The 20,625-nt window shown below is 38.1% G+C and overlaps 1 protein-coding gene across 6 annotated transcripts in view; it reads right to left on the bottom strand.

Moving 5' to 3' along the window:
- Nucleotides 1–20,625, bottom strand: part of UBAP2 (ubiquitin associated protein 2) — a 162,504-nt gene that overhangs the window by 136,316 nt on the left and 5,563 nt on the right. For all 6 annotated transcript variants that reach the window (XM_066568714.1, XM_066568718.1, XM_066568716.1 and 3 more), the window contains exons 2-3: nucleotides 4,484–4,623; nucleotides 505–582 (exon numbers count right to left, since the gene is read on the bottom strand). In XM_066568714.1, coding sequence (XP_066424811.1) covers nucleotides 505–582; nucleotides 4,484–4,582 — 177 coding nt within the window. In that variant the 5' untranslated portion in view covers nucleotides 4,583–4,623. The remainder of the gene's footprint in view (nucleotides 1–504; nucleotides 583–4,483; nucleotides 4,624–20,625) is intronic.

Raw genomic sequence — 20,625 nt, forward strand, 5'->3', positions numbered from 1 at the left:
TACACAGATCTGTGAGGTAAGATTATTTATTTTTTAAAATAACGCCTTGATTTATCTTTAAGCTATCATTAGACTTCTACTTTTCCTGAAAAACTTCCAAGATATTAGCAAACTCAGCTTACACAGGTCACGTTTTTCTCACATGTACTTAGGGACAAGCTGAACGCATTCTTTATTCTGACAATCATTATTCATCAAGACCATACTAGAGAGATACACTGAGGAAGAGACAGCATAAACGAGTTTTGGCTTAAGGGTTTGTCTACAAAGCTTTGTCTACATAGTTTCCTACACTGAAAACTACACCGTCAGAGCTGAATTACCACAACATTTCTTGTAAAATGACTTTAGAGTGCAATAAGAGTATGTTTTCCTAGTTAAACTTATGTCCTTCTGAAAAAAGTTTCATCTAACTCAGAAACAGATGCTCAACCTCCAAAATGGAAGCCAGTTCTAGAACATTTTATTGTGGGACAAAAAAATTTCTACCAATAAGAAATGTACCTGTTTCACTTTATCTTCAAAATCTGCGTCATTCTTATCGTAGATCATTTGAGCAAGGCGAATCTGTTCTGCTGTTGCCTGAAAAAAAAATTATATCCAAAAAAGTACACAGAAGGTAACTATACTTTTTAGAAGTATATCCCAGTGTCCCTGCTTTTTCCTATGGGTTCTCAAAAAGAACATAACACAACAAGCACAGAGATGCTGTGGGGGAGGGATCAATATCTTGTCCATTCCTATTTATAGTTTTAAATGTTATTTGGGATAGAAGCAATTTCAACACATTCTAATCTATCTGAAATACAGTTAAAGGTCACTGTACTGACAAGACTACCATATAAAAACACAGAAGGACCAGGCAAGACTACATTTTAGCTACATTAATGCTTTCACTTTTATTTAAGATCTACTACTCCAGTATTAAGAGTTTAACTGTAACAAACTGGCAATAGTATCTCTAAATTAACCACATCTCTGAAAATCCCTGCTCCCATCCCCTTCCACAGCTCTCCCAACAACAATCTGATTCTGTAGTTTTATTGAGCACTTAAAAAGACTTGGGTCGTGTCTCAAAACTTTGCCCATGAACAGCTGCACTGTTTTTTTTTAAAGTGAATACTGTTCTCAGAAAACTGGTAAAGCAACTTGCTATTGATGAAGTACCTGGTGCTTCTGCAACATTTCTGCACAAAAATGCACACTGGCAACTTGCACAAAAGCTGAGAGACTGAAAGAGATGCAGTCAAGTACAAAAAATCCAAAACACACTACAGCTGTCCCTGAGAGAAAAACGACTCTAACACAGATATCACATCACACACATCACTTCATAGTGCAGCACCTGCAGCCTATGAACTGCACTCCCAAGAAAATACCAAAGAACAGTGTGCACTACAAGATCCTGGACCTCATTTGACTTCTGCTCAAAGACAAGAGGCTACTGCTGCATATAGAGAAAGCTGATACTGAAGAGAGCTAGGACCCACTATGCGGCTGCTGAGCCTGCAGAGGTTCTTCTTTCTCAAGTGGGATCAGTTCATCTGCTGGAATTTTTGATGGAAAGGATTCACCCATGGCAGCTGGCTGAATCTCACCTTTTGCCATCCCACTTCACAGGATACACACGTGAAATTCTGTGCCTCACAAAGTTAGATCTAATCAGAGTCAGACTGTTTGGCTTTCAGAGTTTACCACAAATCCAGGTTCTAGAGGAGGCCACCAAGCACAAATGCTGAGAAGAGTGTTAAAATTACTCCAACGAACACCACCAGGTGCTTATTTGCTGAAAAGTTACTGCAGCTGTCACAGTTCCTTGAGGGAAGTGACATCTGTGCTCAAAAACAACGCTCCAAGAGAATTAGCATTTGTAACAGTTGTACGCTCTGGGTTACTTCACCTTTTCAGCCTGTCATGCGGACAGCCTCATATGTCACTCCACTGGGTAAAAGGGGCTGCTCTGAACTCCCCAGTTCCACCTTCCACAGAACCCTGTCAATGTGGTGCTCTGTGCAAAGGAGGTTGTTCTTGGTGACTGCTGAGAACTCAGCAGACAGCAGAACCAAAATGTCTAGGAATTTAAGTTTTGTTGATCCATTTTCTCACTCTGATTACAGCCTCCATAGGCACACTGAGGCTTTTAAGCAAGTGAAGAGATTTTCTTTGAATATATCCAGAGCAAAGACATTCAGACAATATAACTTCTGTAGAGATATGATGGCATATTTTACCAAAAATCAGGAATCCACTAAGATTTATTTTTTCCATAAAGAAATGTTTTCTTCAAGCCCACGTTAGAAGACAAAAACATACTAATTCAAGAATTACGAATATGTGACAGCATCTTCAGTTTTCCTGTGTAAGCAGAGAGCCTAGAAACTTGTAGGTGCAATACACTCATATTTATGCCGGTGGATTACACCCAGATGGAATTGAAGATTCGGAAGGAAAAAAAAAACAACAAAAACCACCAGATGACTACAAAAATATCAGACCACTGTCACAAAGAATTCTGGCCTTTCCTCCAGCATGTAGAGGTTCTTTATTTTGAAGGCACCATTGTTTGAATGGATGCTGTAGCATCCTAAGCAAGAGTATAATTAAGTTTGAATTGTGACTAAGAAAGTAGTAGTATTTCAAAACAGCCTGAACTTTACTCATCCTTACAAGATGTAAGTACCTTTTCAGTAGAAGAGTGAAAGAAAATTTAAACTAAAACTTCAAACTACCAGAAAACAGAAGTGTGCCAAACCCATGATTAAGTGACAGTAATAGACATACATCTTACAATAAAATGGCACATTTATTATCCAGAAGCAACGTAGTAGAAACATGATGTAATTTGTTAAATAATCGAAATGATGATCAATGTGATATTATGACAGTGGAATATCCATTTGGGAAAACACTATTCTATATTCAGAAAAATGAATCACTGGTGATTAAACAGGTAAATCCAGAGATTTCTGCTGATCTGCAAAGACTGACTAAGCAGAAAGGTCCATCTGGTATCTCAACAATAAAATATATGGAGCATTAAAACATAACTGCTATGTATGAAATAACCACCTTTTCCACTGAAGTGATCGAACCAGTATCTATTATGCAAAAGGCAGGATAAAAGGACAAAATGCAGAAAAAGGTCTTAATGTCTAAAATCAATGAATCCCATAGTTTGGAAAGGTCCTCCAGAGATACACCATGACCATACTCATGGTAATTTTTTTTTTCCTTTTACAAGCAGGAATTACCAGTGTTCGAGCTTGTGCCACTTGCTCTCTGAGAACAGTTGGTTTCTACCTTTCCTATACCCTTTCATGAGGCACCTGAACAGAACACACTTGGCTTAGTGGGCTGAAAACATCCAGATCCCTGAGCCACCCCTCATTTCTCCTGTTTCAGTCTAACAACCATCTTTGCAGCTTTTCACTGGACTTCCTCCTATTTGCCTATGTCTATCTTGTGCCAGGGAACCCAATCAAGCAAACCACTCCAGTGCTGTCTTGCAAAATGTTGGAAAAGGGGAAGTCACCACTTTTGCCAGGCTGCTCAATATACTCCTGCAGCCTTATTTTAAAATAAAACCAAATTCAACCCATTTGTTTAGAGTCACTTTCTAAATCCACACATTAGCATGAATCACCACTATGCCAAGTTCTGCAACTCAAGGAGATGACAAGGGTTTGAGGTCACATGATTAATACTGTAGAAAACAGAGCAAGAGGGTCTCCATATTAAAGACTAGCCCAAAAAAAATAGAAGGCAGTATTTCTCTGTAGAGCTCATGTGTGTATCACCTCCAGACTGATACACACACGCCAGCAAAGAACTGAGACAGTTTTTGAAACCAGACTAATTCTGAGATGTATCTGTCAAGAGAATACTGAGTTGTCAGAAGGAGAAACATTCTGCACTCTTTGTAACCCAGACAAGCACGCAACTACTGCTGCCAAGAATCAGTAGCAGTAGGGTGAAACTTAATATCCATCTAACAGATACTGAAAATTTTAGTCTGCTAGGGGATGGTCATTGGTGGGGTCATTGCACAAGAAGTTTAGGATTTTGTGACTTGAAGAGACACTGAATCATGCTGTAGATCACAACACGCATCTAACGAAGCTTCTCCTGCCCATTCAAATTTCTCGCTTGACCAGAAATCTTCCAGCATCAGGAGGCTGACAGATAGAAGACCTGAGATCTGAGGACTGTGAGGTCACAGGACAGAAATCCTGACACAGGCATCAAAATCCTCACTGATAGGAGACATTGCTGAAGAACACAAAACTCATTTAAAGACAACACAGGAATAACTTAACGCTGTCCTGCATTACTGAGCAATTAATGCAAGTAATCAAGCATAATCTTCCAAAATAAACCATGTATTTTCACCCCATCTTTTTTCAGCTTTTACTGACTCAGGGAAGAAACTTGTATCATTACATTCTCACTTTCAAGTCAAAGAAATTGATACTGTAGCACATACCTGCACTACTTGTTTCTGTGGTTGTGTCGGCTGTGTGGCTGAAATTTGTATTTTGTCCCGAGTGCCCCGGGTACGTTCACTGCCCACCGAAGTCATCATATACAGTATATACAAAACAATGTATGTACAAAATACAAAATCTGAAAGAAAAAAAAGAGCGTGAGTTAAGGTGGATACTGATTCAATAACCAAATAACATAAGTACAATAGCTTGAACTCCTGCCTTTACTACCGATTCTATACAGAGACTCATGAGAAAGCAGCTTTAATACACTATTTTTGGATTTACTGCAGTTTTTAACACTAAAAGGGGAAATGCAGTGGATAGAAAGCCTTTTTATCTGCTGACTGGAATCTGTGTCAATTGGTACTTCTAGATCTCATAGCTTTTTCTAGTTATTTAATATACAGACTTTTCTGTTGGCTACTCTGATTAAGTTTTAGCTCCAGCTGCATCACTCAAAATTGTAGAATACCTGCTGTCTAGTTCTGATGCCTGGAATTTATCCGCTCTCACACCCACTCAGAACACTACACAAAAATTGTATTCATGAACTAAATACTTCCTTCTTTCCCTACTAACAAAACTGCTTTTCCTGCACATTCATGGAGGTCATGGCCAATTCCAACTCTGCTTCTCATCTCTCATTTATAAAAGAAATTATGATGATTAGGTTTAAATCCAGCCTCTATAGCCAGTACTTTTGTTTTAATCTCCCTCATATTTACAGAAACAATTTATAAAACTACCTATCACCCTGCTTTAAACATACTGTGGCTGTATACAGCAACAGAGAAATCCCAATAAAACCCCAAATCCACCCCCCACATCATTGCTACCCCATCTGTGGCTCTCAGCTTTCATTCTTATTTGTTCTCTAGTACTAAAATTACTTTGAAACAAGACATTATTATTCCCCCTGTTTGTACAGCACTTAGCACAGGACTAATCAATGAGCATGGTTTATAGCAGCTATGGTAACTGTAACAAATCTTTCAAATGGTTAGAATGCTCACGTTCAACTGCCTGGTTTCTGTCCCCCAAAGGTCAGAAAGTAAGACTGAAAATTTTTGGAAGTAAGGACAATTTGCAAGAGGTGTACCTGGGCAGAAGGAGAGGTACAAAAAACAGTGAAGTGCTTCTACTGCAGTTCCATTATATGAGCAGGCCTCAGCACAAAACTTGCTAGGGCAACAGCTGCCTAGCACTGAGCTCAGCACACAATAACCACAGTATTACATAAGCTCAACTGGAAGGGACTCCTCAGGATCATCTAGTCCAATTCCTGGCCCAGCACAGGACCATTCCCAAAAGTCACACCATGTGTCCAAGACTATTGTCCAAACACTTCTTGTGCTCTGTCAGGCTTGGTGCTGTGGCCACTTCCCTGGAGAGCCAGTTCCAGTGCTGAACCACCCCGTGGGTGAAGAACTTTTATTATAAGACCCGAAGAAAAGCACCCATGACACAATTCCAGGCTATTTCCTCAGATCCTGTCACTGGTCACCACAGAGATGAGATCAGTGTCTGCCTCTCCTCCCTCCTCTTCCTCTTACAAGGAAGTTGTAGACTGCTATGAGGACCACCTCAGTCTCCTCTTCAGAGATGAGCACACTGCAATCTCATGGATGCAGCCTCTTCAACACCCAACTGAATCACTGGCGGTCACAAGTAATGCACATTCAACAATTAAAGCTGCAATGAGATGCTTCAGTTTAAATACCAATTTATGATACCCAAGAGCCTCACCTACAATCAAAAGGACAATTAACTACATTATCACCTAAATCTCTTCTTTAAAAATACATTTTTGTTGGTCAAAATTGAACACGGACACTGAATTTATTTATGTACTAGCTAAAGCATTCAATAATGCTTTAATGTCTGAGAGGAAAGTGTATTTCCATAAGAAATATACTTGATCAGGAACTGACTGCAGTTATAGGCTGTACTGGAATACTGTGTTTCTACAACTTTCTGAATGCACTGAACAAAGCCAATCTATGTCACAGTCCCTTAAAGCAGTCTAAGTGCATTGTGTTCTAAGGCCCAGAACACACAGACCTTCAGAGCATTGTGTCTGACAAGAAGGCCAGATACAGCCAAAACAAAAAGTTATCTGAGCTACTGACACCATGTTCTATGGAATGCAGCAAAGTATAAAGTAGATGTGGAGATGCTCTGGGCAGCAAATTGAACATTTATCACTGACTATCTGCTCATGGCCATTCACTGATACATTAAAGACATATCAGCATTTTCAGCTGAGTCTGCAGTAGTATTATTTCAGCTGTTTATGTTAAAATCTGCTTTATAAGCTTTGCTGACTGGACTGACAACATCCAAAAACTTCAATTTATATAGACTAATAATGACCTTTGAGTTAGCTTTTTGTTTCATTGGGATTTTTTTTTACTGTTTCTTTTTCCAAGGATCAGACTGCTTATCACAATTCAAACTAGCACAATGAGCAATGCAAAAAAATCTGAATAGAGCCCACAAGAGAGCACTAACTTCTCTGAAAGACAAGCTTATAGTTTCATATATGGTTGTATAGAATCAGCCCATTGCGGCTTAAGATTTGTTAAGAAAATAACTCCATTGGGTCTCGATTTGTTCATAATTTCTGAATTAACATCATATTTATTATGGTACCTAGGAATTTTGATATTTCTGTCAGTGTGATTTCCCCCAATATCACCAAAGCCACTGAAAATATGATTATTCATATTTTAGACAGGACAGCAGGACACTTATATTAAAAAGTTTTCTGTTTTCTGTGCAAAGCACAGGCTGAACTACACCCTGCTCTTTGGCAGCCATGCAATTTGTGGTTCCTCAAGCAGATTGTGTCTCTTCTTCTTTTCCTAGCATGTGTCTCCCACCACTGCTTGAGCCATACTTGTTCTTCAAGATGAAAGGATATTTTAAGAAAAAAGGCAGGCACACAAATGGCTGAAACACTCCTGGGAGGCAACATAGCACAGAAAGATCACGCTGCTGTGGGAACAGCTCAATCAACCTGAACAGCTAAAGAGGGTTTTTAAAGGAGATCTTCATCCTCCTGATTGTGCAGTACATGAGCAGCACTATTTGGCAGGTTAGAACGAAGAAAAAAAAAGCCCAGCAAAGGTACGGGGAGCAGGATGGACTTGTACTTGCCTCAGGCAAGTGTAGAACCCCACACACAGTTTGACAGTCCCCAACAAGCCAACAAGGACATGCTATAACCCATCAGACAAAATCTAGTCTTTTTAAAAGCAAAACTGGCAGCCTGATAAAAACAGACCTTTCAAAATACTGTTATTTTACTTCCTCTTAAGTTGGCTCCCACTGTCTCTTGGCAGTGTCCAGACACAGCAGCTGGAGGGCTGCGCTCCCCCTCAGACACTGCACTGAGCAGGGACACATGGCTGAGGCTTCGTGCCAACCACACCTACTGCAGAGTAAGAAGCAACAGCAGCAGGGAGGCACTGCCTCCAAATTATCACAGCAACGACAGTTTTGAGCATAAGTGGGATATTATTAATTAATTAGATGGGGCTGAACAAGAACATTTCCTTGCTCACAAAGCAGCTTCTTATTCTCTCCAACTTGTCATATTCATCAAGTGTGTTTGGCAGGCTGCTATCACAGTAATGAGCAGGATATCACAAACTGTTAAACTTAATTTTAACTGTAGATCAAATGAGGAAATATGATTTGAGATTGGGAGGAAGAAAACTCTTAATTAAAATCTATTTAATAAAGATTTAAAAAATATTCTGGCAAACACGTTTCAGTTTCCATGTCAGCATCTGGTGCAGTGCAAAAGTCCCCCATCAGCAGTTAATACCTGACACCTTGCAGATGTTGCAATTCTAATAAGCAACCAAAACAGCTGTATTTGAAGAAACATATAAAATATTAAATGAAACTAATACTAGTTTTATCACTTTCTATACCCTAGTACAGAGCACTAGTGAAAAAAAAGGAGAAAGTATTAAAGAGAGGGCTTCCCAAAATTCTCATATAAAGAAATGCCTCTATTCTCATGACAATTAATGAATATGCACAAGATTCCTCTCAACTTTTTTCTTTTTTTGCTGATGTAACCTAGTACCCACAGACCAAGGTTGTCTTTACTAATTTGAAAACAAACAAAAAACCAAAACCCAAACAAAACTAACATTTAAAAATGCCTCTATCATCAGTTATGACTTCATTTAAAAAATTTCCATTAAAAAAGGAAAGCAACAGAATAATCAATTATGAAAACCATCCCAACTCTCAGTCTTTTTAGCTTTCTGTCTGTACAGCATTTTTTAGTCCAACGACCTATACTACAACTGCAGCTCCAGAAATGTGTAACATGGAATGGCAAGGATCATTCTAGCTTAAAAAAGCAGTAACAAAATATTATAATTTAACCCTTCCTAAAACTACCAAATTCCCCACCTCCAAAGTCTTCATCCCTTGTCTTATGCAACACATTTAGTTGTGTTTCCATTTTGGATTTTAAAAGGAAAAGAGAAAGGCAAATAATCAAAGATTAATTGAACACATATCAACACAAATAGCAGGTTTTTAAAGCTATTATGATGTTTTCTGTCATATGTTGTTCTATCTTCCTTCAGCAAGAACTCTAAGCCTTTTAGACTTAGAAATCAGAAAACCTAGAAATAGAGGATAAAAGTTGATTTGACATGGTTGCAAGCCCCCAAGATACAGGAAATCTATTACTGAACTTCCAGGAACAGACACAGCAATAGCAACAGCAACTGACTTTCAAGATTCCTCTAGAAGTTAAATATATTCACTTCCATCGGTTGAAAATAAAATCTGCAGTTTCGATTGCTTTCCTGAGGCAGTCTCAAGTAAGTTACTTTCTTGATTCTTGGACTGTGATAAACCATTGAAAGACCTCTGTGAACACCTTAAAAATGTGACTGCTTTTTTATATTCAAAATACAAAGCTACCAGTTAAAGACTTCTCACAGTGACAGGGTTGGGAAAAGGCTGCAGGACACTGCCTCAGGAGGGCATAACTACTGTACATGTACAGTAAGCTCAGATTTTACTGCTCCAGCTGTAGGATTTCATGAGCAGGAAGAAAAAGAACAGTGGGAAACAATTACATCTGCAAAGCTTCGATGTAATGCATTTCCCCTGAGTGCTGTTGTCCAGAGCATCTCACCATCTCTTTATTGCTGATTGAAACAGGAAGAGTTTGCAAGAGTCAGATGTTCCTCAGGAACCATGCTGATGGCTCAGGGTCTGTATTGCCCCAAGTAACTACATTGAACGTGAGTTTATGGATCCTGGGAGGATTCATGTCTCATCTTACAGTCTTCTATGGCACATAGGAAAAATATTGACCTGCATAACTGGCAGAACACTAAAGGAGAGAGAAACTTTACTATCTGTATGCTCTTATGTTTTACCAAGGAAAGAGTATTACTGGGGAGAGTCTGAGTACCAGCACAAACACAAACTAATACATAAACAAGCCATGTTAACAAACTGTAACCAATAACCAAGTGACTATTCTTACCCACCTTTTGAAAGCCCTCCAAGTTGTTACTTGAAACAATTACCCTGCTAGGCAAATCTATAACTAGCTAAGAACACGTTCCCATCTGCAAAAATCAGAAATTTCTCCTTAATACCAGAATAAAAGAATTTTATTTTAAGGATTAGTACTCCTAACCATATGCTATGCAAAGTAAGACAAAGAAATACACAAAGAGGTCTTACAAATAAAAGACAGCACTTGGTAGAAGTTTTGGAAGAGCAAGTGCTCCTCCTCAAAAGACTGGAGTTAGGCATAAGCTGGTCACATATTCAGAGCCCAAAAGTATGATGTGGACAAGGGACTGAACACAGTATATTTTCCAGAAGTAAAGCATGTTTCAACCATGGAAGTTAGGTATTATAATTAACATTTTTTTAAAATCCTCTCAGAGTATCTATTTTTTTCTTATTATCCCAGCGTGTCTGACTGAGAGATGTGCTTCACATTTCAGAATATACTGGTGATTCTCTAGTTTTAACCAAAATCTACCAGCTACACTCAATAGATATCCTGCAGACTTGTCCTCATCATTTCTTTAAAAATACTGAAGCTTCAGAGGCCACATGTACCCTTATTCATACAGAAATTTCTGAAGGAAGAAATGCAACTTTAACTGGTATTTACAAAAAAAAAAAAAAGGTAAGACAATCAATCACACCAAAATCAGAGAAGTCTGACTGACTTCCACCTAGGACTTTATCTTCCACACAGCCAAGTCAATATTCAGACTTGTGAAAAACTGATTAGCAAAACTCACCCAGCTCCACTGATGTCTGTATGCACCTGAGTGACTCTGGACAATGAAAGGCAGTGAATGTCCTAAAACATTCAGAGAACTTGACCTTATGTTTCAGACATCAGTATCTACAAGGAAGCAGGTTCTGCTCCGTGAACTAATATGTTTACATAGGACCCATGCTTGCAAGGGCATGCAAAAATGCACTAGTTACCAACAGTTATGATTAACTGTACTGAAACTTCAAGGAACAGAGAGACACAGACAAACTGCCTATTGTTTTCTAAGCACCATACTCTGGACTATCAGAACTTGGTAACAGAGATTAGACCACAGCTGTTGCCAGGAAAAACAAAACAAAACAAAACAAAACAAAAAACCAACAAAAAACAAAACCAAAAACAAACAAACAAACAAACAAAAAAAACCCCACACCAAAAAACCCCAAACCTACCAAGACCAAAACAGGAAAAAAAAAAAAAAAAGCTGCACTGGCCCAAATAAAAATGAAAAAACAAAATATATAGGAAACAGGAATTCTCTCTGACAACCACCCATCAGGGGGATTCCAGACACTCCAATTGAATCATCCACTGCATTAACCAGGAGGATTGGAAAAAACATTAACTAGTATTTAGTAAAAAAAAAGGTTTATTGCAGCCGGGGGAAAAAAAAAAAACTAACTAGCAGGCTTTTCAGAGTTGAAAATCATTATCCTCTGCAACCAGAACCAACACAGCCCTCCTGAAGTCTCTCAAGCAAGTAAAGGATGGCTGAGCACACTTAAGTTCAAAAAAACCCATGGTTGGACTGGAGTTTTAGTTCCCCTTTGGGACCTGGCTCTATATTCACTTGAAGTTCAATCCATAGCTTGGGCAGAATCCAAACAGTTTGTTCCATTAAAATCAAGTATCAGCTCACATCTAATACCACACAACTGTGAGCAATCACCAGAAATGGCATGCCTGCTCCCCCACTCTTTAACCACAAAATATTGTTCCTTTCCTTCAATTGGGCTAATGATCCTGCAGCTGCAGAGGGAGTCGGTTCAGTAGGCTCACCCAGGAGCAAACTAAAGCCTCTAAAACAAAACAATCAGTCAGTTCAACAAGCTTATCCAGTGGAAAACTATGTGGCTATACAACTGCTGAATCTGACAGGAGGGACAGGGATCAAGTTCATGAGAAAAGGGGGAACTTGCTTTTAGTAGACAGGCACCATTACACACAGGTAGAAATGTATTTTGTTTTTCTGGGATCCAGTAGAGCATTACTTGATCCTGGTCAAGCCCATGCGTGCAATCAAAAAAATAGAAACAATTCTCTATAGGTATTTTAAAAACAGAACAAAAAAACCCCAATCTCTCAGGAGAGTTTTGAAGAAAAGTGTACATTTGAATATATAATTATCTTGGAAGAAAAGAGGCTTCTATCACGTTTACTGAGGAACACTTCATGTTCAACCTCTCAGATACCTGTTAGCATCCAGTTAGTAACTTGCAGCAAAGAGTATCTTTAAGATTTGGAGGTGCTTTTATCCAAAGAACAGGAGGGTATAATCAACATCAGAACAGCCATACTGACACAGCTTATGTTAACCCAAAATACAGTCTTTTTCCCCAGCTACAGAACTGTATGTTTACATTCAGCTTCAGACATTAAAATAGATTCAAACCAGTCCAAAGCAACTTATTCACCCATAACAATCTTTAATTATTTTATATGCATAACTGAATATTCAGTACTTTTGCCAGTCATCTATGGATTTCACTTTTAGAGGAATAACATAATTAAACATCCACCCATTCCCTCAAAAGCCCCACCCTGACAAGGTTTTTTTCACTCTGCCAGCTCATTAAAACTCACAGCATCCCCTCTGAGGGGGAAAGGAGGAAATCCAGACAAAACCATTGAGGAAAACAGAGCTGGGTGACTTGGAAGTTTTTTGAATGGCTCTCTCTAATAAAAGAATCACAAAGCAAAGCCTCTTCAGACTGCAATAATTTGCAAAGATTTTCAGCCTGAGATGAACTCTGGGGTCAGCAAAAAGCCCAGGTGGCAAGGCACACACATATATATGTAGGTGAAAAAACAGCTGCAGAGTACCAACTACACAAGTTATAGATGTTCTCTTCAAAGAATACATGAAAGTACATAAGAACTCAGGCCACACTCTTGTTAAGCCATCAATACTACAACACAAAAAAAAATAAGTGGCCAAAGCATCTCAGATAAGATTGAAGTACACCATTGAAACTGCTCAGGGTTGATGACCTTCCTGCACTAACTGTGACTGATTTGTCTCAAAACCACTTGTTCCTGCCCTTCTTGTGACAATGTCAGCAGGACACTTCCAGAACAGTTAAAGTTTGGGCTGTGAGGAAACACACCATTCAGGCTTCCACCAGTTTGTCAATACTACCAACTGTAAGATACAACACTTAAAACCAAAAAAAAAACATTTCACTGGATCACCCCCACTTACCACTACCATTATAATCAACAGCTACCTTGAACTCACAAGATGAGTAATACATGCAACCACAAAAAAAAAAAAAGGCTGTTAAATAACAAGTGCAAACTTTTCCAGAATAAGCTGTTTCAGAAAATTAAACAAGGAAAAAAAAAAAAAAAGAGCCAGGAAGAACAAGTACTGGGAACAGCTGGCTCCGGCTATTAAATGCTAGAAAAGCATACTTCAGTTACCTGCTCTAACAGCCCATACCTGAACAGCCTCTAAAATGAATTGCTGTTTCCACAGAAAAACAAACTGAGTAAAAAGATTCAAGTAGAAACCCAGGCACTCCAAATGACACCAAGAACCACGTAACAGCTGGCAGGACAATACTCAGCAGGGGGAATTCTCTTGGAACAGTTTGCTCAGAAACAAGGTGTCACACAGGAAGCAGTGCTGCACATCGGACATCTCGCTGCCAGATCACAAGCACACTCCTTGCCTGCACTTTCCCTGCCTCCCCCAGCGTCACCAAACCACTCTCTCCTGGAACAGCTTCCAAAGGAATTCTTTGAATAGAAACAGATACAAGCAAGAGGACTAAAAATAGCAGAGCAAGAGCAGAGACATTCTCACACTTGCAGAAACACACTCAACTGCATCAAAAAAAGGCCCCTATTTAATTCACACTAGAATTGACAGTGAGGGACAAAGTAGAAAGTGCCACCACAGAAAAGTTTTGGAGGGCAGGATTAATTCAGACTTATGCCACTCATCAGATCACATTACAACACATACAAAAAAAAAGCAATGCTGAAATTACAAGCCACAAGTGATATAGAAGGAAATACACTCTGTAATCAGTAATGCTGTATCTACAAAATGTGGTAGCAGATTTCTGATTTTAGCTTCAGTTTTGGTAGCAACACCAGACAGCTCAGTATCCTTCCTGCACCTTCCCAACCCCCAAACTAGACACCAAGGGAAGACCACCAGCACAAACCACTCCTTGTGATACGTTCTTATACTCAGAAGACAAAAGAAAGCTAGGAGTCTTGCAGAAAACCACTTTAAAATAAAGCAAAATATTCCAGAACATCTTCCTGTATTTTTTGTCCCAGATTATACTTCTCAAGACTAATCTTAGGCAGGAATATCCAGCAAAACAAAATAAGCTCTTTTTTTCAGTTGTTTTTTTATTTTTGCAGTGACATACATTGTCTCTGAATTTAAAGTGAGGAGGAATTTAAAGAAGGAGGAAAAGAAATAATAGTTTGTAAGGCAGTGTTAACCATTTCGTTTCTTCACAATCACTGTACATCACATATTAATGAAAACTATCAGCCATTTGGCTCAGTTTATCCTTTCAAAGTTAAAAAACACTGTAAGAAGTGAGTGAAATCCTTTTACAAACTTACTGTCAGGTGCTCAAAAACAAGAAACACCTAAAACAGCACAAAGAACTGAAAGCCATCAAAGATCACTTCCATTTAGCTGCCACCTCTGGATTGCTCTTTCTTACAGTCACAATCGTTGTTACCATTTTATCTAGCTTTAAACAAGCAGGTTTGACAAGTTTCCTCTGATACGAATCCCCACATTAACTTGCTTCACTCAGGAACTTTGCATTTACCCCAAGCTTTCCCACCTGATTTTGAGTATTATTTTCCTCACAACCACAGCTTCTCAACATGGTGTCATATGTAAATTCAGCTATTTCATCAGTCTAGAACTCATGTGAGGTCAGGTCTATCTCATCTGCACAAAAATGATACCAAACTTTTGAAAGAGATGAAGGATTAATTATCTTTACAACCTAAAACCTGCTAGAAAGGAGCAGGCAAATAAAAAGGCCTCTATGCAGAATTCAACCTAACAGCAGGAATACAGTCATCGAGGCTGTTCTCATCCTTGAAATTAAATCAAAATTAAATTCATCTCTCACTTCTTAGTTGCTTAAATTTTCTGAGGAAGATACCAAAGAGACAAGGTGCTCACATAAAGCATCAAATTGCCTACAGTTTTACTGCATTTAATCCAGTATTTACTTTCTCTCTAAACATAAATGGGGTGGAGAACGACCTGTATGCTTTTTCTAAGACCCATGACCACTGTTCCAGCTCCATCAGTACCTTCTTCTGCTAATCTGGTCTGACTTAAATGTTATTGTGTTTGCGGTCTCCAGTAGGAAGTTGTCATTCTCTTCCACCACTTCTTTCCAAGGCAAACCAGCTCACAATAAATTCACACAAGGGCATGAGTAATATTGTCTTTTTAAGTTCACAAAATCTGAACAAGCATATAAATCTTTTCTTCGAAACTCCCTTCCTATTGTTAAGCCATTAAAAAATTCCTTTTCATATTAATGTATTCCCTTATCTTCATCAAGTTAACATTCCCTTATTTTTGTACTCCAAGTTAGTTGAGTACAGCATAGGAATGAATCACAGTCCCCGATTCCACACAGGTATGCCAAGTTTATCTACTGTGCAAGGCAATATTAAAATGCCTAAGTAGAAAATGTGTTTTCTAAAACATTCCAAGAAGATGATAGTGACCTGTTCATTTTACCACTGAAAGTCTGAAAGACCAAGCACTTTCCTACAGGATGAAATTGCTCACTTATGAAACAAAATGGAGTTGTACTCTATACACAGCTCCTGAAACAGCTTATTTATTCTAACTATACACCTCACCATCACATATGAATTCTGACTCTGCACCTGGAATACACATTGTGCTTACTGCAGTGTTCAACTCTAGCAACAACATTGAAATATTACAGGTACCAGCTACAGAGAGCATACTGCCCCTTTAAAAACTTCACTAAACAAATGGTTTGACAATGACAATATTTAAAACCATTTCAGAAGATGTGTTGTAAACATCAGTTTTCTCCAAGGAAACCAGAAAGCTGTATGTACACAGAAATCAAGCAAAGGATGAGCAAGGAATAATCAAGATAAAATATTACAAGTTCTAAAAATTGCATTACAAACTTAAGTAACAGCTTTTTAAACAGAGTAATAATTTTCAGTCATTTACAGAGCCTTGTTAAAAAATTCTAGCACAGCAGGGGGCTGTTAAGCACACTTGCTGAAAAAGCCAAGATGACACTGTAAATAAATTCAGAAACCAATAGCAGACAAGTTTAAAATGCAGAACAGTATGATGCCTTAAATGTGTTCTCAATTTAACATAAGACTATTTTTCAAGTTCAATGAGTACACTGTCCAAAACATGGCTTTTTGAAAACTAGTAAGAACCTGAATCAGTAGAATAAAGTAAAAATAAACATTTAAAAGGAAGAATGTAACATACCTCCTCTAATCAGAGAAAAAAGTACAAGAGATAGCAGTCACCCAAAACTGCAATCAGCAGAAAGTAAATGACTAAAAACCCCCTCACAGTCTCACCTTCAGAACACTGACATTTGCTGTTCTGTGGGGCTTTAAGGTAGTTTTCTTTGAAAGTATACAAGCCTCATCTAAGTAGGTACCATCCTTTTGGTTCCTTCAGTTTTTGATGTCTAATGTTAGAAAACCTATACTTACCAACCCTGTTGCTATGCTCTAAAACTCTCAGGAAAAAGGTGTTAGAATGACCTTAGTTTTGATATTCAAGAGAACACTGCCCTGAAGTCTGAATTTTTGAGATTTGTTGGAAGATACTGTGAGCTCGCAACTACATCATAGGAATTTCTGCACAGGATCAAATGCAAGAGACTGATAGAATGGGATAAAACAACTCTCAATACACTGCATTTAAACATTATGGAGTACACATACAACTGCTGAAAACAGCAACTTAAAAGAGTAGAATTTTTACTTCCACTTATTCATGCAAGTCCATTTGAAGAGTTGTAAATACTTCCAAGTAAAACATTTTGCACTCCTTTTAGATTTTATTTTGCCAAAAAAAAGAAGAAAGGGAAGGAAAAACTATGTTTAAATGAATCATCTCACACTAAGAGCCAGAGACATAACTTCCCTGAAAACCATTCTAAAATCTCAACTCTTGTATACAGAACAAATAAAACCCAGAAAATTCCTAGCACACACAGCACCAAGAGTAAAGCCTTCCATATCTGAGATTATGTTAGACTTTCATATATATTCTAATATGCAAGTACATTTGAGAACACAAACCTTTGTTTGACTGATTTATCAGTTCCTACCAAAATCAAATGAGGAATAAAACAGAGACCAAGGAATGTAACGACATTAAGTGAGAAGAAAAACTAGAACAAAACCTGGTGAATCAAAAAAAAAAAAAAAAAAAAAAAAAAAAATCAACCTTACAAACTAATGTGAACATACTAAATGCTGTAGTTTTACTTCAGAGGCAACGTTTATCTGGAACTCACTTGTCAGCAAACATTATACCATGACTGAAATGCAAGTTGTTGAACCTTTAGAAGTACACTGATGTCAAACTATACTACAAACAAGTATTTCTTTAGCTGTACTCTTCTAGAGCTTTAGCAAGCTATCCAATTGTGTAAAAGAATTGAAAGTGTAAGTTCCAGACACATATGATAGTGTTTTGGTTAACATTAAGTCTCCTGGAGCTGTGATGTTTTGAATTTAACACAACTGGGAAACTCTCCCATCATCTTCTTCACAAGGAGCTTTTGAGGAGTTTTTTTCTTTTAAACTCATCTGAAGCTTAATAGAGATCCTAATATTTTAATTTTTTTTTAAGATAAACAGAGGGGATATTTCCACTTTTTCTTTAAATTAGAAATCCGGGTGATTTTGAATATATATATATAAAAATATATATGTATATGTGTGTGTATATATATATATATGTGTGTGTGTATATATAAGTTTTGAAAAAGAGAGATGAAGAATACATATTATAGGTCAATATTTCAACAAGCTTTGATACATCCCCAAAACTTAATCCTTAGGAGGTCAATATATACCTAGTCCTGAAAGAACTAAACATATCACGTCCTCCCAGCTGGTCTTTGAGATTTCAGGAAAGTAGAGCCCCACACCTCTCCAGCCATAAACACCATACCAGTATAAAATACAATAGAGTTATAATGCCCAAACATGCATTGAGATAAAACCAGCCTAGTGTGAAGCTCCATTTTCAGGCTTTGCCATGTTTCCAGATTAATGCTTTTAGGTTTTAACTATAACAAAATAAAGTTCATTTATACATTTTAGCAAAGTTTAGCAAAGTGTTTGACCTATGTTTACATGACGTTACTTCACCCAGTAGGGAACTTGAGAAGCATGTAGCTGAGATTTTTCAGGAAATGTAAGAGGTGGTAATGTTCTTATTTTATTCAACAGAATGACTAAGTGAATCTACCGGGAAAATTAACTTTCCTCAGAATTATTGAGTGCCAGAAGAGACAGCTTATCCCCTTCAACATTTCTGTTTTAGAAAAGAAAAAAAGTATTACCTTAAAAAAATTTTCACAGTCTTTCCAGCATATCTGTTCATATATAAGCTTCTGAGGGATACAGCAACTTGTCAATGCTACACTACACATAGCATAAATGCAGAACAAAAACACATTTGTAGGATTACCAAAAGTAAGATGCAAAACAACCCCACAGCTTTGCAGTCGGCATTACCAGAGACACAGCCACTACACACTAACAGAGCAATACCGTTTCAAAGGACTGAAACATAGTCTCAGTGTCAAAGAATTCACCAGGCAGATTTAACAGCCAAATGGGATGTTGAGAACAGAGACCCCTTTCTCTCCCCCCAAGTACTCCACCACGGCTAATCATTCCTGGTATTATTTCATTACTCGCTTTCAGTGTAGTTCATCAAAGCAGGAATTTTGTTTGTTTGTTAAGACACACCTAAGGTTCCCCAGCATTACTGATTCTGCTTATATGAACCAGGCTCCGAATAATTTGAACAAACAAATCAAAGTAGCAACGCATCATATCAAGATCAAGAATACCAAACTCTTCCCCCTTTTTCCCCCACCACAAACCTGTCTTGTAACTAGCCCCAAGCCACATCCTCCTCCTGCTCCTCCACAAGCAACTCACTCTGTCCTTCTCCCTTTACACACTGCATTAGAACCTGTCTGTTAAGTCAAAGAAAGGATCATAAAAAGTCCACATTAACAACTAATCCTAACTTTTCTCCAGTACTGTGGAGCAACTGGAAAAGGAGAAAGAGTTATATATCAGCTTTTCAATCAAGGTCTGTCAATAAAGGGGACCTATGACCATAAAAGCAGTTCCCGGCCCCTTACCACTCCTAAATGAAGTCCCAAGAAGAAAAATTATGCTGACTCCAGTTGCTCAACTTTTTCATTTCTTTTCCCCTGTATTCAGCTCCAGTTTCAAACAGCTACCTGTTTCTTTTTGCTGGGTAGAAGGGCCTTTGGTTACCACAGTGTGGCTCAAATGTTCAACATCACCTTGCTTTTGCCTGAAAGGCAAGATGCCTCAGTCAGTATGTTTTTATGTTCAATTTTTACTTAAGTAGCAAAATTAACTGAAATTGGATGGTTTTGCAGTTTCTTGCATTATGTTTTATCATATTTTATAGTGGGTGAGTCATTTCATAACTAATGAAACACTTGAACATCTTCTCCTGATCTGCCATTTTAATGGATTAGTTTATTGAGGACAATATAAGTTATACACATTCTTGCTTTGCCCTCTCTCATGGCGAAAGTTCTCAAACTTGTGAGCGTACAAAAACTAGGCTGGTCCAGTTAGCTTGTAATTTAGGACTCCCATAGTTCTGCCAAGTGTGGGCTTTAGTCTCATTAAAAAGTACTTTTAAAAATACTTTTGATGTACATAACATCACAAAATGGAATTCAATATGCAGTAAGAACTCAGTGTAACCTCTCCTAAACAATGTATTGCACTTCAAGTCATCATTTGCAATCCGTGCAATTCCTAGACGGAACATACAAAGGACCTGGGCAATTTTATCACTGTCAGACAGTGATAAAACAAACACTGTTCAACCTATTTCTTCCCTCACAGACAGCTGAATTATTGTTTTCAATTCAGCTAGAACTAGGACAGTCAATTAGTCCTCATTTGCAAGCACAGAAATTATTCAAATTTGAAATATGCGTCTTACTGCATTTTCACAGTACTTTCTCTAAACCCACCCATTTCTCAACCAACCAAGAATCATTAATTACTGTGAATACCACACCACCCATACTAAATTCAATGCTTAATCCACCTCTTTCTCAAAGGCCAGTAAGGACATATAAATTGAGTTTTCCTGAAGGACTACAGCTCTAACTACGCCAAGTGGCTGAATCCAGAGAAAAAAGCCTGGGAGGGATGTGGTGCCTCACCAATATGTCTAAGTACCCGAAGGAAAGGGACACAGCCAGGTTACCTGCAGCAATGCCCAGTGACAGGACCAGAGCAAAAGGTCTG

Source organism: Molothrus aeneus, chromosome Z (assembly GCF_037042795.1).
Source record: "Molothrus aeneus isolate 106 chromosome Z, BPBGC_Maene_1.0, whole genome shotgun sequence".
NCBI classification, from domain to species: Eukaryota; Metazoa; Chordata; class Aves; order Passeriformes; family Icteridae; genus Molothrus; species Molothrus aeneus.